The sequence below is a fragment of the Protopterus annectens genome, chromosome 9.part0 (genome assembly GCF_019279795.1).
Source record: "Protopterus annectens isolate FY-2018-M chromosome 9.part0, PAN1.0, whole genome shotgun sequence".
Lineage (NCBI taxonomy): Eukaryota > Metazoa > Chordata > Ceratodontiformes > Protopteridae > Protopterus > Protopterus annectens.
The window spans coordinates 1,324,128,600-1,324,154,063 of NC_056743.1; the positions used below are offsets into that span (position 1 = coordinate 1,324,128,600).

The 25,464-nt window shown below is 44.2% G+C and overlaps 1 protein-coding gene across 1 annotated transcript in view; it reads left to right on the plus strand.

Annotated features, from left to right (window-relative positions):
- The window catches only part of GNS (glucosamine (N-acetyl)-6-sulfatase), a 321,939-nt gene that overhangs the window by 207,461 nt on the left and 89,014 nt on the right, over positions 1-25,464 (plus strand). Inside the window, exon 11 of the mRNA XM_044084298.1 lies at positions 1,780-1,890. Coding sequence (XP_043940233.1) covers positions 1,780-1,890 — 111 coding nt within the window. The remainder of the gene's footprint in view (positions 1-1,779; positions 1,891-25,464) is intronic.

Consider the following 25,464-nt stretch of genomic DNA (forward strand, 5'->3'; position numbering starts at 1 on the left):
ATGCTGCAATCCCTTGGGTGAGAAGTATACGTGGTATGCTGCATTCCCCTGCATGAGAAGTATACGTGGTATGATGCAATCCCCTGGGTTTGAAGTGTACGTGGTATGCTGCAGTCCACTGCACGAGAAGTGTCCGTGGCATGCTGCAATCCCCTGCATGAGAAATATACGTGGCATGGTGCAATCCCCTGTGTGAGAAGTAGAAGTGGTATGCTGCAACCCCCTTGGTGACATTTGTGTGTAGTTTGCATCCCTCATCAGTGTAACCTTTAAGCAAACTTTGCTGTAATCTCTTGCATTACTTCTGTGCTACTTGATGTGTCTAGGGTTTTTTTTTTTTGTGTGTTTTTTTTTTCTTTATTCGTGGCAGCCTTCCTAGTGCTTTACATCCTTCTTTAGGTATACTGGCACTACTATCCCAGGTCCAGTGCTTGTATCCTTGTGGGGCCAATGAGGATCCAAAGGGTATTGGGGGGGGGGGGGTCAGTGTTGCCCTAACATCAAGCCATTTTTTTTCTATTTTTCCTACCCTTACTGTTACTACCTCCCAGTGCATGTGGTGTGCCAAGGGATGGATGTGCTTTGGGGGGCATGTGGCAACTAACCCTACCTCTGCAGCAGCTTAGCCATGCCCCCCCCATTCTCCTCTTTGACCACCCAACCTGTACATGACATCCCCAGACTCAACCAGAGGTCATTGCAGGGATGCCAACAGAGGGCCACATCTCTCCATGACACTGTTAGTCAACTGAGCTGCTAATCAAACCCGAGTTGCCTGGACCCGTACTCAGGGATTTATCCCTCTATGCCACCAGAACAGCCTTGATGCAGCAAGATTTGTTGCAACACCAGAGTTTTGTTGCACTCCCAGACCCGTAACAGTATGTAAGCCCTGTGTGTTACATTCTGAACCCCCTACCAGTTATAGTATAGTGGTGTCTGCTCTGGGTACCACCCCTTTCCTGCAGACACCCACACAGATTTCTGCCAGTATCCATTACAGTTGTTGTATACACCATTGACAGCCTTTTGGGATTTTATGGATGCCAGGCAAATAGTCATCTGATCCCTTTCATCTATTGCATCTGGGTGCTTATTGCATGTGTAGAGCTCCACAGATTGCGGTCACCATTCTGATTACTCTGTATGTCGAGCACAGTGCCTTGCTGCACCACAGAAGGGGGTGCGTGTGTGCGTGCGTCTGCATGCGTGTGTGTGTTCCGTATCTCACCCTTCAGTTTATTTGATTTATTTTACATTTATTTACCGGGACAGTCTGACTGGATAAGAAGCCCATTTTCAGAGGAAGCCCATGGAGGAAAGATCCACAGTGTTTAGTACAGTAAATGCAATAAACACAAGTAATTTTAAGTGCAGAGCAAAGTAAAATCTGCATAGGATAAATATACAATAAAGTACAAGAGAAAAGGAAAAACGTACACTACTGCTGGGCATTCCATTCAGCTATATGGTTACATTGATATAATGGTCAGTACAATAAATACAAGTTATTTAAGTACAGAACAAAAGAAAGGAAGTGATGTATGCTTACTCAGTAACGTCAGCATATGGTAAACATTATATTATGATGCTAGATTTGTAATACTAGTGATTAGATGCTGTGTGGGCCTGTTGTCTTGCATGCCTCACTCCTGTAAACCCATAATTAATACTTGTTCATATATGCAGGTAGTGTACTAGTAGTGCAAGACCTATTAAAATGCAGTACTGTTGATTTAATTACATGCATATCTGGAAATTAATTTTTCTCATTTTTAGACCTCCTCTGGTCACAAAGTGAAGTGGCGCTCAGACTTTCTGGTTGAATATACCGGTGAGGGTCATGCTGTTGCTGACCCTTATTGTCCATCCCTTGGCCCTGGAGTTTCTGTAAGTTTTTTCTCTTAAATTTTTAGTTTTGTCTTTTTGTATTTGTAAAAGTTTGCAGTTAAATTAATTCACAACTGAATTTATCAGTTTTTCTCTGAAGGGCTGCTTTGGGAGCACTGTGCAAGTACATAAGTTTTGTCTGTAAGTATTGACCTGAAAATGCCAATTTTTTTTTTAATAGTTTGTGCAAACATTCAAAGGCAGTAGTACACAGGGTTGAGCCTGCCATACTGACTTCACACAAGCTCATGCCTGCGGTATGGTGTCTTTTTTTGTGGGCAGGACTGTTTTAATTTTCTGTACCTCTTTGCAGTAACTTCTTATATTCAGTAAAGTCATTGTGAACTCTGTTGATATAACTGTCCCTTTTTGAAAGTTTGGTTACTGAGTAGATGGCAGCTTTTGTTTTTTTAATGTGTCACACTTGATATCCTAATCCTATGTTGCAGTATTCTTTAAATGAGGCATTCCTTGCCGTAAACTATCCCATCTGGCCAGTATACAAAAGCCTTTTACCACTACCAGGTATGTGGGACATCGCACTAGGACTAAAGCTGGCATCAGCCATAAAAGTGATGTCTGCATGTACCATCTTCAATACTTCTTTGCCACCAGTCTAAATGCCATCTTCGGCAGTCTGTCTGCTTGCCCAAGTTGTTAAGTGCCCCATTTCTTGGTTTTCTTTTACTTTTGCTACTGCTTTTCTGTCTGAGGTTCAATGTCATGCAGGAAAGGCAAGTGCCATTGTGGACAACAAATTCCACATAAAGATGGCCTCAATCAATATCTGTTTGTTTAGGCCCTAACCACGACCATAAGTCTTGCTCTATATATCTGGCATTTGCTTCCAAAACCTTGAGTAGCCACCTTCAGTCTCTTAATATTTTCCTTGAGAATCAAAGACTTAAGAGGTTAGTATGTGATGTTATGGAGGGTACGTCAGGCCCTTCTGCTAAGCTTGTGAAGAAGGCCAGGAAACCTGGGCCTGAAGCTTCACCTGCACCTCCCATTCCAGACGTCCCTCTCGGGCCAGTGAAGGCCCATAGGTCTGTTTGCATTTTGGCTTGGATTCCTCAGTGGGTACCAGAGCAGAAGCTGCCAGGGAGTCAGCCCCTGGTACATCCTCAGAGGTTTTGTAGAAGGCCATTTCGGATGAGCAGGGGGAAACCTAGGCTCATTATTTCTAAGGAATACCTCAAGGGCCTTCCGATCTTGGTTCAGAAGGAAGTAGTGATTCGGGGTCCCCCACCTTCCACAAGGCTGATTTGCCCCTTAAAAAGAAACCGAAAACTAAAGATCTTTACAAATTCCAAAGGAGCTACCCTTTTAAGACTGCTTTGTCAGGAAACTTTCTCTGCTCCTTCTAAACCCTGTCAGCCTTGTACTGAAAAAAACAGTATTTTCCAGACAAGTCTGGTAGTGTGGGACTACCTGGCTCCGTCTAGTCATATTCCCCTCTCTCAGCACCTTACCCTTTCCTTTTGTCTAGGAACACATCTTTCATGGGTCTTGTCCATTATCCACAAGGGGTATTTTATTTATTTTTTTATTTAACATTTGTTAAATGGGAAAGTCCAACTTGGAACAAAGCCAAATTTCAGTGGAGGCCCGAGGAGAAATGCTCCAGACGCATGTCTTTGTAATGTGGGAGGAAACCGGAGCACCTGGAGGAAACACACATGAATGCAGGGAGGACATGCAGACTCCACACAAAAGGAACCCCAGCTGAGAATCGAACCAGAGAACCACTTGCTGTGAGCCAACAACACTACCGCTGCACCACTGCGACGTCCGTTTTCTGATCTGGAAATCTCTAGTCCTTTCATGGGAATTCGTCAAGCACCTTGCGAACAACTTATTTTCTTCCTGGAGGTGCCCCAGGATTTAATTTACCAAGAAACTATCCAAGAAGTCCCACTGTCTCAAAGAGAAGAGGGTTATACTCAGGGATGTTCCTGATTACCAGGAACGATGGCCCATGGAGACCCATTTTGGACCTTTCTCACCACAGCACCTTCCTTGAGGTCCCAACCTTTTATATGCTTTCACTCCAAACTCTGTTTCCTCTCATTCTTCCACAGGTCTATTTATCCTCCCTGGAAATCAACGATGCCTACGTGCATTTTCCATTCATCACCTTTACAGAAAATGTTTACATTTTTCTGTTGCTTCATTTTCAGTTCTGTGCTTTGCCCTTTGGTCTCTCTGGCACCAAGGGTATTTACAAAATGTTTAGCTCTTGTGATTGCTTTCTGCAGACTCCAGGGCATACAGGTCTTCCCCTATCTGGACGACTTGTTACTACAATCACCCCAACCCCAAGACCTTGATTCACAATCTCCTGTTTACTACTGTTCTGCAAAGGTTGGGGTTCACAGTCTATTTAAAAAAATCCATGCTCACCCCTTCACAGGACCATGTTTTCCTGGGGAGCAAAATTCTGACAAATCTAATGTTGGCCCCTCTTCCTTCTGCTGGCTTCAGCTATTCCCATGCTACCCCTTGCCAAACTCCACATGATAAAGTTTCAGTGGTACCTAAACTCAGTTTGGATGCAGCATGCTCACCCACTGGAGTTTGTTGTCCCTCTAGTTCCTTGCTTAAAGAAGGGAGCTTCTTAGTTGGATTCAGCAGATTACCCAAAATTCAGGCATGCATTTACAACCTCCCCTACCAATTCAAGAGTTCACAGATGCCTCAGACATGGGTTGGGGGGCAGCCTTTGAATCCATGAAGGTAGAAGGCCTGTGGTCTCCTTCACAGAGGAAGGAACACAAACATAAGAGATGAGGGCTTGTCCGCTAACTCTTGTGGATTTTTGTACTGCTTTTCATCCAGGACCTCTAAAACCATTTGTTTACATAGGTTCATACTAGGCTATCTGCCCTAGGGCATTTATAAGCCTAGCCAGAGTGTGTTTGGCTTTCGCCACACATTTTAAATTAATTTTGCTATGCCCTTTTTCGAGGTTGGTATACTGTGCTTCTGTCTAACAGTGACACAGAAGTGATACCTGGGGTAAACCTACGATCTCCCATCCACTCATCAAGATTCTTCTTGAAGAGAGTCAATGAGGGACTCTGCCTAACCTGGACTGGGATTTTATTCCAGAGTGAAGGGAGCCTCTGGGTTATGAATCTGTCCCTCCAGCATGTCTTATTTATTTCAGTGCTGAGGTTCAAGTCTCTCGAGTGCGTAGCTCAATGGGATTTGGATTTTCTGAGGTGCAGCATGTCCATTAATTCCGGGTTGGACATGGCTTTATACGTCAGGCACAGATCGCCTCTGAGCAGGCGGTATGCCACTGAGCAGAGCTGGAGTTTCTTTAACCGGGCAGCATATGGCATCTGTTTGAGCCCTTTGATCCTCTTGGTGAGGTACTTTTGGGGTCTTTCCAGTTGCTGCAGGTGTCTGGTAAGGTACATCCCAAAAAGGGCATTGTACTCGATTATGGGCCTGATGAGGGATGAGTAAAGAGGCACGATGACCTCCCCTGATCTAGATGTGAATCCTTTCATGATTAGGTGGTCTATATAAAATGTTTTTCTAACCACTTTGGCCATGTGGCTGTCAAATGAGAGATTGCTATCAACTTCCCCAGGTCCCTAATTACTTCTTCTGTACTTCATGGATTACCACCTGTGTGGTAATTTGTGGGCACTTTGTTTTTTGCCAAAGGGGATGACTATAAACTTTTTGGCACGTAGCTTGAGGCCATGGCTCTGGTACCAGTTATCTGTTTCTATGAGGCCCTTTTGGAGGATGCTTGTGTCGGCTGGAGAGTCGATTATGGCAGCCAGTTTGCAGTCATCTGCGAACTTGGTCAGCCACAGTCCTTCCGTGTTGGCCTGTACCTCCGAGAAATATATACCAAACGAGAGGTCCCAGGACTGAGCCTTGTGGGACGCCACTTGTAACTGGTTTGGAGTCTGTCATGGCTCCAGCAATTCTAACCATGTGAGTTCTGTCCTTGAGCCAGTTTGCAACCCTTCTAGTGACATAGGGGTGTATATTTAAGCTGGTGAGCTTATCTATAATGCCCAAGTGGGGTATTGTATCGAAGGCTTTTGCGAGGTCCAGGTAGGCTGTGTGGACCACCTTCCCCCTCGTCAGTGGCCTTGGTGACTGTTTCAAAGAAATCGACCAGGTTTAATAGGCAGGATCTGCCCTTAAAGCCGAACTGGGTAGGATCCAGTGTCTGTAGGTCCCCAATATCTTTATTTATGAGATCCATGATGATCCTTTCCATAGTTTTGCAGACCAAGCTAGCCAGGCTTATGGGGCGATAGTTTCCAGGATCCGTTGAGGCACCACCTTTGTTGAGAGGGACCACTGTTGCTGTACGCCACTCTTTGGGTACATATCCTATAGTAAGGCTGAGATTGAACAGTAGTTTTATGTTTGGGTTTAGCTCTTCTTGGAGTTCATGTAGGACGCAGCCCGGGACACCTTCTGGTCCCATTGTTGCTGTGTTTTTTGCTTTGGAGAGGACGGCTCTTACCTGAGCATCTAAGATGTCAGGGGAGCAGCACTCTGCTGGGATAGATATTTGCCCTTTTGGTGGGGGGGGGGAGAAGTTTGCGCTGGACCTGTCAGCTAGGATGTTGGCAATGTCTGTGGGTTCGGTGTATTTTTTGTCATTTTGGACTAATTCTGAGCATATCTGGGAATTCCCACCCAGGTTCCTAACATAACTAAAGAAAGCCTTGTGATTATCCTTAGTGTCCTGTGCAATTTTTCTCTTGAAGCTGGCCTTAGACGATGAGTGCCCGTAGTTTTTTGCTAATACTGATCAGAGATGTCTTCCCTTTTTGGGATTTTGCTCTTATGTAGTAGCTTCCTCCTTCGATTGTATAGTTTGTTTATGGCTGGGGTCCACCAGACAGGACATCTGCCTTTGGAGGATTGGGTCTTGATTTTATTTGGGATTGCATGATCCATGCATTCCTGAAGGTGTTCATAGAATGCGTTTATAAAGGATTCTGTGGTCTAGGCCATATTTTCCACAGGCCCAGGGGCTTTGAAGGATTCCACCTCGATTTTGAGGAGTTTGAAATTTGCTTCAGACAAGTTTTTCACTGTGGTTTTCTGGGCAGGGGGTGGGGTCGGGATGTGAATATCCAGTGAGATTAGTTTATGGTCTGATCTTACCAGTGAGGGATACACTTCTGGTCTGGAGCATAGAGTCCCCATGTTGGTGATGATCCGGTCCAGTATGTTTTCCCCTCTTGTGGGAGTGGTAACAAGTTGTTCCATAGCATTTGAGTTTATAAATTCTAGGAACCTTTAGATTAGGGTGTTGGAGCTAGAGTAATGCTCCCAGTCTATGTTTGGGTAGTTGAAGTCGCCCAATATAATGGTGTTTGGAGAGACCTTCATATTTCCCAGTGTTCTCAGGAAGGCCGAGTAGGGTTCCTGGGTTTGGGAGGGTGGTCTGTAGCAGGCTATAAACTGGAAGGCAGTTTTACCCACTGTTAGTTGCACATGGATAGTCTCTGATGCTTTGTGCTGTGCCACCAACCTGGAGGTGTGGGTATCTTTGACGAATATTGATACTCCCCCTCCTTTTGTGGTTCAGTCCAAGTTTTGGGGCTGAAAAGCATGGTATGAGGTATAACCTGGTAGTGCTGGGGTTACCACAGAACTGTGGTGTTGTCTGTAAACAGGGGGGACAAAACCATACCTTATGTGCAGGTTAGTTCTTTTGGCATGGTTATTGGCAACTCAGTACCAAGTCACTCTGCAGGCATTGTACAAAATGTTGTGGCAGACGCTCTGAGCAGGTCCATGACTCAGTCCCATGAGTGGATGCTTCACGGGGATTTATTTCTGGACATTGTACCAGTGGGGTACACCTCAAATAGATCTTTTTGCCTCCCCTTTGAACAGACAACTTCCAAAGTTCTATGCCAGAGTTCTAGGTCCTGTGGTATGAAAGATGGATGCCCTATCAATCCCTTGGAAGGGAATGTTTCTCTCTGATTGAGAAGGAAGGGGGATGCATAAAGTTCTGCTGAAGATTCAGCAGGACAAACAAAAATTTTGCTGGTGACTCCTTTTTGGCAAAGGCAACATTGGTTCCCTCTTCTGAATTTAGCCAAGGGCAGTTATCACAGGGTGGATCTCCTCACACAAGACGAGATCACTCCTTCACCCTCAGTTGTCAACTCTGCACCTGACACTGTGGGTGATGAACTTTTGATTCCTTTTAGACACCTTTTCTCTGAGGACGTGTTTAGGGTGCTGCAGGAGACCAGGAAACTCAATACTAGGAAATCCTACTTATCCAAATGGAAGAGGTTTTCCATCTGGTGTCTTTCTCGTAACATAGACCCACTAGCTGTGGGCATTACTTTGGTTCTGTCTTGTATGAACTTTTGAAGGCTGGGTTGGCTTATTCTTCTGTTAAACCTCACCTTTCAGCTATTTCTGCATGTCTGCCTGTGTCTCCCCTTTTGGCCTCTACTTTGAAGGTTAACATTTTATGTAAAGGTGTCCTTCATATTAGACCTCCCAGGAAACCTGTTCCACCTGCCTGGGACCTTAGTTTTGCTCTGGAAAAGCTCACTGTGGCTCCTTTTGAGCCTCCAGCCACAGCTATCCTGCATCATTGTACTTGGAAAATTCTGCTTCAGCTTCCTGTTATTTCAGCCAGAAGGGTGTCTGAACTACAAGCCTTGATGGCATCTGCACCCTTCCTGGATGTTATTCGTGTTTCACTGTTGCAGTCTTTAAATTTGAGTTATCTGCTTGCAGGTAGCCCTCAGTCGACCTGATTAATGTAAGTCTTTGGTCCTTGTCAGTTGCTGTCCCTTCTTCCATGACGTCACGTTGTCAGGGGTATAAAACATGCAGCCAACACCATTACATCAGTCTTTCTTGCCGTGCGGTGCCTGAAGCGGAAGCAGTTTGCAAGTGCTGGTCAGCCGACTGAAATTTTCGTTTTCGAGTTTCAGAACCGAAGTCTTCAACTAAAACTAAGTACCCTGTTGGGGAAATTTTTCTTGCTCCTTACTGATGTCAGTAAAAGTTAATTGCATTACTTGTGGAAAGCAAGTACCTCATAAAGGTTTTCATTCGTGCTGTATTCCTTGCCTAGGCCCTGACCATGACGTACCTTGCTGTCGGTTTTGTGCTTTATTTAATCAGCGCACTATCTGTCTGTATATTTTCGCCTCTAAATATTTTGGTTCTCTGTTTAATTATCCAGAATTATCGGTTAGCCATTAGACTACCGGGATTCCAAAAAAACACAAAGATAAAGACAGGCCACCGAGGTCCAAAACTGCAGATGACACTTCTAAGCCAGTTGCCAGTTCACCAGTACTCAGTGAGGCACTTTTGCAGCCCCTGATACCCGCTGCTTCTGATTCGCAGGCCTCTACTGAGACCCATTCGGAGTCAGGTATGCCGCGAGATGCTTCAGCTATGGAACCCATGGATGTCTCTACCATGGATGGGTCCGGAGCCGCTGTGCAGGCATCGGCTTTTGAAGGTGTATTCAGGCCTACAGACTTGCATATTAAACCAACACCTCCTCCTTTACTTAGGCCTAAATCTCGATCCATGTCTAAAAAACCGATGCCCAGGCCACATGCTCTGGCCTCTGTGCCTAAAAAACAAGAATGACTGACTATCTAATAACTCTAATCCGGGGTAGCCAACCCCCCCCCCCCCCCTTCTAAGAGGCCTAGGACTGAAGTTGATTATGAATCTTCTGATCAGGGTTCTTGTTTTTTTCTGATTCTTCTGATTGTCTGGATTTGCCCTTATCTACTTATGAAGATTCTGATGCAGAAGACACTATTCCCTCTGCTTTCCCTCCTTAGGATTTTTCTTTTGGGGAAACCTTACATACTCTAAGGGAGCATTTCCACTGGGAAAGCCAGGATTTTTCTGATTCAAAAAAAGGGGCTTAGGTATTTCCTTCTCCTACCTCCGCATAGGCCTTTAGCTATTCCTCCTGTGCTAGACATTGTTGATGCTTTTTCAGAATCTAGATTGGCCCCTGATTCCCTGCCTCCTGCTCCCAGAAAGCCTGACCGATACTACAGGGACCCTGAGTCCCACAAGTTCCTTTTCAAAAATCCTATTACAGATCCAGAGACCATTTTACAGGGGCCCAAGGGCATTAAGGCTTCTACTGCTAAAAATCCTACCCCTTCTGATATAGACTCCAGGGTGCTGGATAGATGGGGTAAGAAGGTTTACACTTATGCAACCTTGGCCATTAGGGCTTTAAACTGCCAATTTCATATGTTAAACTATCCGCAACATGTTATTGGACTGCTTAAACAGAAAATGATGTTGATTCCTGACTCTGTGGAAAATAAAGAATTACAGGATTTAATGCATTCTGCTGAACAAGTTGGAAAACATACTTTGCAAGGTGGTCTTGATTCTTTAGAGGCATCTTGCAGGGCTGCTGTTACTGGGTCTGTGCTCAGAAGGCATGCTTGGCTTAAGGAGCAATCTTTGCCTGATCATGTTAATTGTTGGATGCTCCTTTAAATCAGGACTGCCTGTTTGGCAACAAGGCTGAGGAAGTTCTTAAAAGATGGAAGATAAAGCTAAATCTATGCAAACTGTTAAAGATTTTTTACAAGTTCAGCCTCCTAGATTTAGTAGGCACTGATCCACTAAGAATTGGTCCTTTCCAACCCCTTGCTCTTCTCAAGCCAAACCCAGACACAGCAAAAACCCCAAGTTTCAGTCCCAGGGGACTCACAGAACTAAGCAGTGGGGGGCCTCCACTTCCAAATCTGGGAATAATAAGACTCCTCCCTATGGTAAACCATCTCAATGACTTCCTTTTAAAATTTCCAAGCACTTATCAACTGACTGCCCCTTTGTGGGGAAAGATTGCTCTTCATGCAAAGAATTGGGAGCTCATTACCCAGGACAAATGGGTTTTAAATAGTGTCCCAGGGATACAGATTTCACTTCCACACATTGCCAACACCAAGTGGGTGGCCGGACCTACCCACAAATCAGTGGCAGAGGCCCAAAAACAAGTACTTTCTGTCTTAAGCATGGAGGCTGTACAACTAGTACCAGAAGAGGAAAAGGGACAAGGTTTCTACTCGAGACTTTTCCTAATACCCAGAAAAGACAATTCATGGCATCCTATCCTGGACCTGTCTACTCTAAACATCTTTTTGGAGATTCCAAAATTCAAGATGCTGACTCTTCAATTCCTTCCTATGCTAGGCAAAGATGCCTGGTTGGCAACACTAGATTTAAAAGAAGCATACCTGAACATCCCAATCAGGGAATCGTGCAGCAGATACCTACGCTTCAAAACCGGCTACGCACACTATCAGTTCTCTGCACTGTCCTTTGGCTTATCTACTGCACCCAGGGTATTCACAAAGTGCCCATCTCCAGTTATTGCATTTTGCAGGCAAAGAAATATTCAAATATACCCATACCTGGACCATTGTCTAATTCAGGCAGAAAGCCAGGACATACTTTTGAATCATCTGGCCTTTGTAAAAAGGGTTCTAACTTGTTTGGGGTACACCATAAATGAAAAGAAAACACACCTGGTACCCTGTCAACAAATTATATTCCTGGGAGCAAGCTTGAATACAACTTCCCAATTCATTTGACAACCTACTTCAAACAAGAGGCCACAAAAACCCGGCTATCTGCAAGACAAATACTGCAAGCCTTTGGGTTCATGGCCTCCTGCATTTTTCTAATTCCATATGCAAGACTGCATATGAGGAAACTACAGTGGCATCTAAAAAGCCTATGGTGTCAACATTCTCAAGACCTAGAAACAATGATTCCTATCATACCTTGCCTACGCCTAGAGTTCCTTTGGTGGGCAGAGGCCTGCCACCAAAACAAGGGACTTCCTTTCACACTACCCCCTGCCGCCCAAACCCTAACAGATGCATCAGACTATGTGCATTCAGGGCAAATGGAACCCAAGTCAAATGCACCTGCATATCAATCAAAAAGAAATGTTAGCTGTACAGAATGGTCTGACAGCCTTCAAGGACCACATTCTTCCAGGACAATACTTAACCGAGGTGCTTCACAAGGGCCGGTCTTTTTCCTCCTTTAAAATCCACACCTTAGCCATTTCAGCTCATTATAACACAGAACCTCCCCTCTTCTCTCATCTACTGCTCAAGCAGTTCCTCAGAGCGGCCAAAAATTTGAGACCACCCAGGAGAACTCCAACCCTAGCCTGGGACCTTAACTTTGTCTTGGAAAACTCACTCTATCTCCTGTCGAGCCAGCTGCTCCTGCAGACTTAAAAATTTCCTTCTTGGAAAACAGCTTTCCTTTTAGCAATCACTTCAGCTAGAAGGGTATCTGAATTACAGGCCCTTATGGCAGTGGAGCCTTTCATCATCTTTCATGCGGACAGGGTGTCCCCCAGAACCAATCCTTCCTTCATGCCCAAGGTGGTATCCAGTGTGGCTCTTAATCAGTCCATTCATTTGCCAACCTTCTTTCCCAATCCACAGAATAAAGGGGAACAGATACTGCATTCCTTAGATGTGCACAGACAAATTTAGATTCTACTTGGACAGGACTAAACCTCAAAGGAAATCTGAACAACTGCTGGTGGCATTTGCCGCAGGGGCAGAGGGAAAGGCTGTTTTAAAGCAAACCATTTCTAAATAAATAAGCCATTGCATTCATTTCTGCTATAAGCACCATGGAAAACCTATCCCTCAGGGGATCAGACCTCACTCCACCAGGGCTGCATCTACCTCTACAGCCTTTCTCAGAGGCGTCCCTACCAGGGACATCCTAGAAGCTGCTACCTGGAGTTCTGTACATACTTTCACCAAGCATGATCATTTGCCAATTTTCTCTAAATCCAGAGATGGCTTTGCCACTGTAGTCTTGCAGGGCCTTATAGCTGGCCCTAATGCTGTCTAAATTCCTCCTCCCAACCATAGCTTTGGGAATCTACCCAAATGTAATGACTTCCACAGTAAAACACGAAGAACATAGTACAGTTGTGTACACTTACCGTAAATGTGAATGTTCAAGTGTATTCACTGTTGCAGTCCTGGCTACCCTCCCTCCAGCCCCCTAACTTCTCTTGGCTATACCTCTACTTTCCTTTACTATGCTTAAAAGCCTTTTTGGTGTATTTGCCTTTTTGTTGGAGGTATATTTTTGTACTTTTATATTTAATTGCTTCCCATTAGGGGGGCACCGGACATTGACGCAGGACTCAAGACTTTGTTAATCAGGCCGACTGAGGGCAACCTGCCAGCATATTACCCAAATGTAATAACTGCAACAGTGATTGCACTCTAACATCTACATTTATGGTAAGTGTACACAACTGTACTTTTTCATAAGGACAGGGATTCTTTGTGTACCCAACCTTTCCTTTATGCCCGAAGCTGTGAATGAGTTGCCGCTTAATCAGTCCATTAATTTGCCTACCTTCTTTTCCCTCTCCACAGTCTTCCAGTGAGAGGATCCTACACACTTACCATGAAAAATATTTCTTCTACTGTTAAGGCTCACTCTGCTAGGGCTGTAGCTTTTTCTGGCGCTTTTTTCAAGGGTTTGGATACCTCTCCCGTTTTAGAAGCAGCTACATGGGCTTCTGTGCATACTTGACTAAACAAGTTGGATGACATTTCTAGGTCCAGAGCAGGTTTTGCTAGAGCCATTCTACATGGCTTTGTAGAGAGCACTTTGGCTCCTTCATCCTCCCTTTTTTCTTCATGAGATTTGGTACTCTTCCCTCATGTAAAGAACACTGCAACATAGGAATAGGAGGACATAGAATAGTTGTGGAAAATCTTACTATAGCCATAGATGTCCTTCTCTTCTATGTTGCAGTATTCTATCCCTCCCACCTTCCTCTGGTTCATGTTCTTTCTTTGAATGTGTGTTTACCTCCTTTTGTTCCTTAGGCTGATGTTCTTCCAGGGGCATTCAGTTCTGAGGATGGTACATGTGGACGTCACTTTAATGACCAATGCCAGCTTTAGGCCTCCGTGCGATGTCCCACATACCTAGCAGTGGTAAAAGGCTTTTGAATACTCTACAGACATTGGGATTGTTTATGGCTGGGAGTCCCTCATGTAAAGAATACTGCAACATAAAAGAGAAGGACATCTATGGTTATGGTAAGATTTTACACAACTATTCTTTATTATTTTATGCCTACAGAGATTTTTCCAGTTTTGAGTCATTGTAGTTGTAATTTCTTACATAGATTTTGATCGTATTAAGATGCCAGTTACATTGCAAAAATTATGTCATTCCTTCCTCAGTATTAATGTTTTTTTTTTTTTTTTTTTGTTTAAAAATTGATCATAGTTGTATAAGGCAGCATTGAGTGTCTGAAACGGTTGCCTCTTACTTAACTTTGGTTCTGTTTTATGGGTACTTTAGGTGATCAGTGAGAGGGTCACTGCTGCAGAGTGAATCCTTTTCCGTGGGAATTTGCCACAAGCTGATGTCTTCCCTTCTAGCCTGACTTCAAGGTTTTTGGATGTCTGAACCTGGAGCAGAGCTCTTCCATGTTCCCAGGATGTTGGAGCAGCTCATCCCATTCTTGGCTTTTTTTGCCATGAATGTCTTCTGGTCATTAGTATGGCTCTCCATCATTCCCTTCTGTTTGACTTCCTGAGACTGATGCACATCCACTTTGGGAACTTCTTTCACTCTTTTCAGTTTTTAAGTTTGACATTTTTTTTATTATTGGCACTGCTGATTGTGGACAAGCATTATCTTTGGGGTCCATAACATCTCAAGGAAATACATTTTTAAAGTTTGCTTGCAGAAGACGGATTCCATCACCAGCAATGCCTTTTTCTTTCTGGAGGAGGATTGTGGTGGCTCCACCTGAAAGCACTATTCTGCATTGCAGCAGTGAGACCCTTCACTGAGCATGTAATGTTCAGACCCTCCTTGAGCTGAAGAAGCTCTTTGCACTGGTGCAAGGTGCATCCACCCTTCACCGTCAGGAAGTTATCCAGATGATAACAAACACTAGCTTTCACCAAATAGAAAATGTAAAGTGGAAAACGTGGTAAGCATACTAGTGCAAGAATATGCAAGCAGAAAGTGAGACTGTAATGACCTTTTACTTCACTGAAAAGTTAATTTGGTAAGGAGTTGCCTTCTCCTCCCAAAAGTCTTGCATCCTGTTTCTGCTTTCTCCCTATCTTGTCTTAGGTGAATGTAGTCCCCGACTGTTATCTAATTTTCTGACTTTGAGACCTCCAAACAAGACACCAGTTTCCAGGCACCTGTGATGGATGTCTGCTAAAGTTTTAGCTCTCAAAACTAAATGGGTGAGAAAAAGCATATAGTAACATGAAAAAATATGCAGTGGAGTTTAAATACTTTATTCAGCTCCAGGCACTTCAGCTTGCAGAGAGTATTGTGAAACATTGTTCAGCATTTTAAACAAAACCTTTTTAAACAAAGACCAATAAGAAAATATTTCTAATTAACAGTTCCATTGTTCCTTTTTTAACCCTTTGATGTTCTTCCATGATCACTGTTGCAGTATTACTAATGAATGGGATATCCTGCCACAGATAGACTTGCATCCACCCATCATACCAAAGCACTGGCACCCTCCTTTTATACCATACATCTGATATATGACCTCAGCCCATCAGAAGCAGAAGTACATAAAGGGTGTATGGATGCAAAATACCTCAGAACTTTCTTACCATTAGCCAAGACCTAAACTATCATGTCCGTGTTGATTCTCAGCTGTAAGATTCATGTCTTTTCCTCTGCGTTTGGGTGGGTATGTATAGCTGTTGAGGACCCTCCTCTTTCTCTCTTTTTTTATATTGCATAAGTTTTGTACCTGTCATCAAAGAGAGGGAAATGTGATTGTGGGAGGCAGATTCCTTACAAAAATTACTGTACTAAATGTGTGTCTGGAAACTGAGCACAGTTATAGGGATTGTTCCATCTGTCAGGAATTTGTGTCAAAGACTTTGCATAGCTATCGGTCTTTGAACATTTATCTAGAAAACTAGAAATTTAAGGCCCTGGCTCCGAGTGAGATGGGGTCTGAATCTTGACAACATACTTCTCTTTGATGCTATAGAAGGTCAAAGAAGCTTACTCGGGAAAGTCTGATCTGGATGTCTCCATTGTATCTCTTGAGACCTTAAACTGACAAGCTGCTTCTGCTGTTACTGTCATGACCCTGTTGAAGGCTGATTGATGTAGGTCAACCATCTCTCATGTCAGACCAATTGTCCACATTTGATGAGAAGGGGGAATCATGGCTTATTATATTAGAGGGTCCAGATGGCATACCTCAAATCTTGGTTAAGGAAGAACTCCCAGTACTTAAATTGAGGTATTTAGGGCTGGGAGCCACCTCCCTTAGTAAGGGCAAATGTCAAATCTAAAAAGAAACAGAAGACTGAACACACCTTTTCTCCTCCTCTTGTTTGGGATTCCCCAGCAGGAGTAGCAAGATTTTAGTCTTTTTAAGACTGTTCCGTCTGTGAGGCCACCTTCTTACTTTTCCTGCTACAGCTACCACTCCCTTTTTCCTCTTCTCTACTTAAAAGGCATGAGGATTTTGAGGATGTGGAGGAGTCTAATTCAGATGGGAGCGATTCACTGTCTCATGCCTCCCAAAGTCAGTCTCCCAAAGTCAGTCTCCTGTTATTTATGCTTTGGATGAAGAAGATACTTTACCTCCTGATTCCCCAGTGGGGAGCTTTCCTTTGTCAGGACGATGCAGAATTTTAAGTGGGAAGGTTTGCAGTTGTCTGTACAGAAGTATTATGCTCTTCTGGAAATTAATGCGCCTAAGCCTGGCTACTTTCACAGTTTTAGAAACCTTGTTGGATGTCTTTTCCACGTCTTCTTTAAAACCCAACAGATTTTATAAGGTGCTTGATTCATTCAGGTTCCTATACAGGAATTTGGATTCTTCTGTCATTACTCTTTCCACTTAGTCTTCCAAGCGCCTGCCTTCCTTTATTGTTTTGCCTACAGATAGATAGTAGAACCATTGACAGATATGGCAGGAAAATGTATACATCTGTCACTTTAGCTTTTAAAGCTACAAATTACCAAACCCATATCGCTAGGTACTTCATGTCTAGTCTGGGTAGTTTGGGCTAAGATGCTTTCTGAATTGATTCAGAGGCCATGTTCTCTGCAGTGTCTGAATAGAATGTCTAGGCACTTGAGTGGCATAATTGCTTGTAGTTATGTTGCTGCAAATGCCTCTTCTGGGGCTGCAGCCACTGGTTCAGATCTTCATATATTTTCATAAGGTAGATTTCAGTCTTTGCTTGAGAAGGTCAAACCTAAATTGTTAGACTCCCCTTTAGCTAGGCAGCATCTGTTTGGCTGTCTGACTGCAGAACTTTTCAAATCTTTGCACAAGAAAGGTAAGGTAATGAAGGACCTAAAATGAATCTTTCTCTTTCCACATAATTTCATAGAAATTATCCTTCTAAAGTTGCTCCTTTTGTACATAAGGATCTGAGGTGGTCTCAGGAAAAGACCTCAAAAAAGTGGTTTCAGTACAAGTCTCAGCAAAGTTGCAGGGGTTCCTAAGCTACCTTTTTTAGACAAATCCACTGCCTTGTGACTATCTGCCTCCTCTTCTAGATTCAACCCAACTCTGCCTTTCTCGGGTACCTTTATCTCAAAGGGTTTCTCTCACTCTGCCAGTTTGGGAGATGACAGACAAAGCCATTTGAATGAGATCCTCATTCAGGGAGGATACAAAATATTTTTGGAGGAAACGCAAGTAAAAAATTTCTTGTTCTTAAATGTATGTGTATAAAACATTTCATGATAAAAATTGCATGTTGTATAGTAAAGCATTTTCAGTAATTGTATGAGAGATACTGAAGTAAACAATCTTAATTTTAAGAAATGTGGGCATTACAGTGTAAGAGTGTGCTTTAAAAGAAGGGGACATGCCGGCATCCTGGAAGAAAGCTGTGGTGGCTGTAATACCTAAAGACAGTAAAGAACCATTAGGTGTCCTTCTATTCATATGTTGCAGTATTCATAACATGGAACCTCTTCCGGCTGACTCTTATGTCTGGCCAGTATACAAAAGTCTAATGCTACTGTAGAGCATGTGCAATGTCGCACATAGTACACATCCTCTGTCGGCCATAAAATGATGTTTGGTATAAAGCAGATGTTGGCACGTACCAATTCTGGGAACTTTTCTGTAGCCGGTCAAGTAATCTTCTCAAGTCATCGCTTGTCAGACAAGTTGCGATTTCTGATCAGATAAGTGCCCCATTGGGGTTTTCTGTCTGGTGTCTTTTGCTGCTGTATATTTTTTGGGTTACATGTCAACTAGGAAGGGCAAGTGTCAGTGTGGAAGGCAGAGTCCACATAGACTCCAAAGACCCTTGCCTCTCAAGCCTGGGCCCAGACAACAACCATAGTACTTGCTCTATTTGTAAGGCCTTTTGTCCCTAAGACCCTGCATAGCTGGTTCTTTTCTTTAAGTTTACTTCTCAAAAAATAGCATCTCAAATGTCTTGCGTGTGATATGGAAGGTAAGCTGGCCCCTTCAGGTGAGCCATTAACCAAAAAGGTCAAGAAATCTAGTCCTGAATGACCCACTGCTCCTCCGTTTCCAGACGTCTCTCCTGAGGCCAATGTGAGCCTGGAGATCGTTCCAGTGTCAATAGGCACTCCTTCAGTGGGTACCAGTGTGGAGGCCATCAAGGACCCTACCTGCACACCCTCAGGGGATACGCAGGTGTCCATTCCGGATGTAGTGGGGGGGGGATCTTGGTTCTTTGTGACTGAGGCCAATGTGGCATTCCGCATTTAATTGTTCTAGAGGATGTCACTACCATCATCGTGTAGTGTAGGCTGACATTGGGGACTTGCACTTTCCACCGCATGGATGTTCAGTGTCCTAAAAAGAAGAAACTTAAGACTAAACATCCACCTCCTGCCCCCCAGGAATAACCAGCAGATTGGCAGGCTTTTTCTCGGGGAAAATATTCAGCCCCCTCTCTTTTCCTTCCTTTATTCCGTCTGCACCTCACAAGAGGAATTATGAGGAGATTTCTTCAGAGGAAGAGGATTCTTCTGGGGATAAATCGCTGGCATATTCATCCCAGATTTCTTCTCTGGGATATGCTTCCCCAGAATAATCTAATGGGACACATTCTTCTGGAGAGGATATCTCCTTTGGGGAAACCATTGTTAAAATGAGGGAATTTTTCAAATGGGATTGTTTTCAGGTGTCAGAAATCCAAAAAAGGTACTATGATCTGCTGCAGATGGACTCCCCTTCTCAGTCAGCCATTCATCCAGTCCTGCCGGCTTTCCTGGAACAAATGCCCTGATTCTCATCCTCCTGCACCAAAAAAGCCAGACTGGTTTTATAAAGTACCTGAGGATGCTAAATTCCTGTTTAAATGCTACTCTGCAGACCCTGCTATAATCTCAGTATCTGCTAACAAGGTTTTCTAAGATGCTACCTTCCACATGTTCTTCGTGTTTCACTGTTGCAGTCATTACATTTGGGTTATCTGCCTGCAGGTAGCCCTCAGCTGGTCTGAATACCAGAGTCTTGGATTCTTGCATCAGATGCTGTCTCTTCTTCCATGACGTCAGGTCGTTAGGGGTATAAAACATGCAGCCGATGCCATTACATCAGTCTTTCTTGACGTGCAGTGCCCAAAGCAGAAGCAGTTTACAAGTGCTGGTCGACAGACTACTGAAAATTTTGTTTGTGAGTTTCAGAACCAAAGTCTTCGAAAAAAAGCTAAGTACCCCATTGGGGATCTTTTTTTCTTGCTCTTAACCGATGTCAGTAAAAGTTAACAATTGTATTACCTGTGGAAAGCAAATTACCTCAAAGATTTTAATTCGTACTGCATTCCTTGCTTAGGCCCAGATCACAATGTCCCTTCCTGTCGGTTTTGTGCCTTATTCAACCCCCGAACTATTCATCGTCTGTCTACTTTAGCAGCAAATTATTTTGGTACTCTGTTTAACTATCCAGAAATGGCTTCGGTAAGCTATCAGACTACCAATATTCCAAAAAAATGTAAAGATAAAGACAGACACAGACGGCATAGGTCCAAAACTGCCGACGATGCTTCTGTTAAGCTAGTCGCCAGTTCACTGGTAACTCAGTAAGGCACTTTTGCAGTCCCTGATACCAGCTACATCAGATTCACAGGCCTCTACTGAGACCCATTCGGAGTCCGGTGTGCCGCAAGATGCTTCTTCAACTATGGAACCTGCGGATGTCCACCTTGGATGGGTCCGGAGCTGCTGTGCAGGCACCAGCTTCTGAGGGTGTATTCAGGCCTACAGATTTGCATTTCAAACCGCTGCCAGCTTCTTCATCAAGGCCTAAAACTCGACCCACTCCTAGAAAACCCAACATCCAAACTGCATCGTCAGGCCCATATGCCTAAAAAAACAAAAGCTTAGAATGGCTGAAGACCTTATTACTTTAATCAGGGGAAGCCAGCCTTCCCTCTCTGAGACCTAGAACTGATTTTCCTTTTTATTCTTCTGATCAGGATTCTGAAATTTCTGTTTCTTCTGATTACCAGGATTTGCCCATATCTACATATGAGGATTCTGATGCAGAGGATCCCATTCCCTCTCCTTCCCCTCCAGAAGATTTTTCTTTTGATGAAGCCTTGCATAGTGTTGGGGAGCATTCCCGCTGGGAAATCCAGGATTATTCTGACTCTAAAAAAGAGGCTTAGGGAATTCTTACTTCTCCCTCAACACAGGCCTTTAGCTATCCCTCCTGTTCTGGACATTGTAGATGATGCCTTCTTGGAATCTAGCCTGGCCTCAGACACTTTACCTCCAGCTCCCAGAAAACCTGACTGGTATTTCAGAGTACCTGACTCTCACATGTTCCTATTCAAGAATCCTACTCCGGATCCAGAGACCGTTTCCCAAGGACCAAAAGGTATTAAGGCTACTGCTGCCAAAAACCCTTCCCCCTCTGATAAAGATTCCAGGGCCTTGGACAGATTGGGTAAGAAGGTATACACTTCTGCTACTTTGGCCATTAGGGCCTTAAATTGCCATTTTCATATGTTAAAGTAGCAGCAGCATATTATGGGACTACTTAAACAGAAAATGATGCTGATTCCTGACTGTGCTGCACAAAAAGAATTACTGGATGTAATGCATTCTGCTGACCAAGTTGGTAAACATACTTTGCAATGTGGTTTTGACTCTTTAGAAGCATCTTGCAGAGCTGCTGTCACTGTAGAAGGCATGCTTGGCTTAAGGAGCAAAACTTGCCAGATCATGGTAAAGCTAAATTACTGGATGCCAAGACTGCCTGTTTGGAAACTAAGCAGAAGAAGTCCTTAAAAAGATGGAGGAAAAAGCTAAATCTATGCAAACTGTTAGATTTCCTGCAAGTACAGCCTCCCAGATTTAGTAGACATTGGCCTTCTAAGAATTGGTTATTTCCAGTCTCTTCCAGGCCTTCTCAGTCCAAACCCAGGAACAGCAGACCACCTAGGCTACAGTCTCAGTCTGCACACAGGCCTAAGCGGTGGGGGGTTCCTACTTCCAAAGCTGGAAGCAGTAAGACACCCCCTATGGAAAAATCTCACAATGACTTAACCTGAACTCTTAAAAGTCCTGCTCAACTGCCTGCTCCCTTAGGAGGAAAGCTCGCCCTGCATGCAAAAAAACTGGGAACTCATTACCCAGGACAAATGGGTTTTAAATATAGTTTTCCAAGGATACAGATTTCACTTCCACATCTTACCAACCCCAAACGGTTGGCCAGACCTACCCCCAAATCAATGAGCAGAGGCTCAACAACAAATTCTGCACAAGGACTCCCCGCAGTTAAGCTTGGAAGGTGGATGCCCTGTCCTTTTACCTGGGAAAGCCTCTCGGTTTATGCCTTTCCCCCTCTGCCCCTCCTCTCGAAGGTTCTGCCAAAGATCAAACAGGACAAACCAAGGACAATTATTATTGCACCAAACTGGCCTTGCCAGCACTGGGTACCCCCTCTTGAGCAGCATGATACTGCTGGATCCATGACACTTATTCAGACACCTTCCCTGCTGTCCCAGCAGGCGGGCCAGATTCTGCACCCTCAGCTTCAAACCCTGAACCTTGCTAATTCCTTGAGCTCTCCAATAGCATCCCTCAGTAAGCAGGTGCTAGAGGTCATTCTGGAAGCAAGGAGACCTAGTACTAGAAAATCCTATGCTGAAAAGTGGAAAAGATACTGTTCCTGGAGCCAGACCCCAGGGTATGGGCACTACGGTGCCCAGTTTACTTCATATTCTTAAGTACTTAACAGAAATGCTCCACAAGGGCCTATCCTTCTCATCAATTTAAAATTCATGGCTCTGCAATTTCATCACATTATAATACTGAACCTCCCCTCTTCTCTCACCCCTTATTAAAGCAATTCCTCAGAGGGGCTAAAAATGTAAGACCCCCCCCCCAGGCAAGCCCCTACTACAGTGGGACCTTAACTTTGTATTGGAAAAGCTGACTCTCCCTCCATTTGAACCAGCTGCAACTGCAGAGTTGAAATTCCTTTCTTGGAAAACCGCCTTCCTTCTAGCCATCACTTCAGCAAGAAGAGTGTCTGCATTACAGGCCCTCATGGCAGTGGAGCCCTCCATTATCTTACATGCAGACAGGGTGTCCCTCGGGACCAATCCTTCCTTTATGCCCAAGGTGGTGTCTAGTATGACCCTAAATCAGTCCATTCATTTGCCTACCTTTTTCCCTAATCCACAAAACAAAGGAGAACGAATTATGCACTCTTTGGACGCGCACAAACAACTTGGATTTTCTTGGGACAGGACTAAGCCTCTCAGAAAATCTGAACAGCTGCTATTTGGCTTTGCTGCAGGGGCAGAGGGGAAGGCCATTTCAAAGCAAACCATTTCTAAATGGATAGCCCATTGCATTAATTTCTGCTATGAGCACCATGGGAAACCTACCCCACAGGGGATAAGATCACATTCCACCAGGGCTGCATCTATCTCTACAGCCTTTCTCAGAGGGATCCCTACTAGGAACATCCTAGAAGCTGCTACCTGGAGCTCTGTTCATACCTTTACCAAGCATTATCACATGCTTATTTTTTTCTAAATCCAGAGCTGGTTTGCCATGCAGTTTTGCAGGGCTTAATAGCTGGTCCTAATGCTCTCTTAACTTCCTCCTCCCTTCCTTAGCTTTGGGAATCTACCCAAATGTAATGACTGCAACAGTGAAACACAAAGAACATAGTACAGTTGTGTACACTTACCATAAATGTAGATGTTCGAGTGTATTCACTGTTGCAGTCCGGGTTACCCTCCCTCCAGCCCCCTGACGTCTCTTGGCTCTACTTCTTGTTTGGTGTATTTGAGCTTTCTGGTGTATTTGCTTTTTTTTGTTGGTGTAACATAACATATAATTGCTTCCCATTATGGGGGCACCTGACAATCTAGGGCAAGAAAAAATTATGTAATGGCGTCGGCTGCATGTTTTATACCCCTGATGACCTGACGTCATGGAAGAAGAGACCGCATCCGATGCAGGAATCCAAGACTGTGGTATTCAGGCTAGCTGAGGGCTACCTGCCGGCAGATAACCCAAGTGTTATGACTGCAACAGTGAATACACTTGAACATCTACATTTATGATAAGTGTACACAACTGTGCTTTCTATCCTCCCTTCTGACAAGGAGAGCAAGGTTATGGGGAGACTAGGGAAGAAAGTTTACACATCAGCCACTTTGGCATTCAGAGCCATAAATTACCAGACTCGTATGGACAAGTACTCCTTGGCCATCCTCTTGGATGCTGGTAAACTTCTTTCAGAGCTCCCTGACTCTCCAACTAAAGCTCTCTTCCATCCTTAACTCCTCTGCTTAGGTTACACGACATTCCATAAAGTGCATTTGCCTGATGACATTAAGGCAAAACTCATGTACGCCCTCTTGAACAATAATGCTGTGTTTGGTACTTCTGCTGCAGAACTCTTTAAATCCTTACAGGAAAAGGGCAAGGAGCTGCAAGACCTGAAGCACATTTTTGTATCACCAGTGTCTAGGCACCAGAGGAACTACCCTGCCAAGATCCCCTTTGTCAGGAAGCCTTCCAGACCCCAGTCTTCAAAGGGAAAAGTGATTCTAGAAAGCAGTTTCCCTCTAAATCTGCCTCCTCAACTCCTGCATCTCACAAGTAGCCCTTTCAGGCAAAGCCAGGTAGTTTGTGACTTTCTTCTTCCAGACACTCAAATCCCTCTCTCTCTTTGCCTTTCCCTCTCCATCTTTGCTTGGAAACAGATTACTCAGGACTGTTGGGTCCTATCCATTATCTTTCATGGATACTTTATGGTATGGAAGACTCCTCCTTCTTTTAGAGGTATTGCACAATCTCCAAGGGAGCAACTGGAAACCTTTCCCCAAGCCATTTCCACTATTCTGTCCCAAGGGACCATTTAACAGGTTGTACCTTCTGAAGTAGGGAAAAGGTTCTATTCCAGGATGTTCCTGGTTCCTAGGAAGGATGGCCCCTCGAGTGCCATTCTAGATCTAGCCCATCTAAACACCTTCCTCAAAGTTCCCACCTTTCGCATGTTAACTTTGCCCAGTCTTCTTCCTCTCATCCTTCCACAGGCATTTATGGTGTCCCCGGACATCAAAGATGGCTGTCTACACATTCCCATTAACCCTTTGTTCAGGAAGTTCCTTTGAATTTGCTATTGCTTCGTCACATTTTTCAATTCTGTACCTTGCCCTTTGGGTTGTCTGTGGCCCCCAGGGTCTTTACGAAATGCTTAACACCTTTCATAGCCTTTTGCAGACTTCAAGGCATACAAAGTTTCGCTTACCTGAACTACCTGCTTCTCCAGGCTCAGACAGCAGATATCCCGCAGGAGCATCTTTCCTTCATGGTGTCACTTATGGAGGGTCTGAGTTTCACTATCAACTTCCAGAAATCTTCCTTGGTTCCTTCCCAAGACCACATCTTCCTTGGATGCAGGATACAAACAGACAGGATGCTAGTCTCCCTTCCCCAGGAAAAGGTTCTGTCCCTCACTTCCTACTTTCAGGCTGTGTTTCTCCTGCATTTCCCAACTGCCAGGGAGTTTCTCTGCCAGTTGGGATTCATGGCATCAACTGTTCCCATGCTGCCACTAGTGAAGTTGCACTTGACGTTCCAGTGGTTCCTGAGACTAGTATGGATGCAACAATCACATCCTTTGCAGTTCATCATTCCCTTCTTTACTGCCTAAAACAGGAGCTTCACTGGTGGATCCAGCAGGTTTCAAGAAACCCAGGCTTACCCTTGCAACCACTTCTTCTCACACAGGAACTGTACATATATGCTTCAGACCTGGGATGGGGAGTAACCTTAGCCTCTTGGGGGGGTCAGGGATGTATGGTCCTCCTCTCAGAGGAGGGAACATATCAATGTAAAGGAGATGAGAGCATTGACTTTTGTTCTTCAAATTTTCAAACCTTTTCTTCTTCCAGGAGCCCTAAAATAGTTTACAGAGAATATCACTCTTCTGATATGTCAACAAACAGGGAGGGATGATTTCTTACCTCCTATGCAGACTGGCCTTGCAAGCCTGGAAATTAGCTTCCC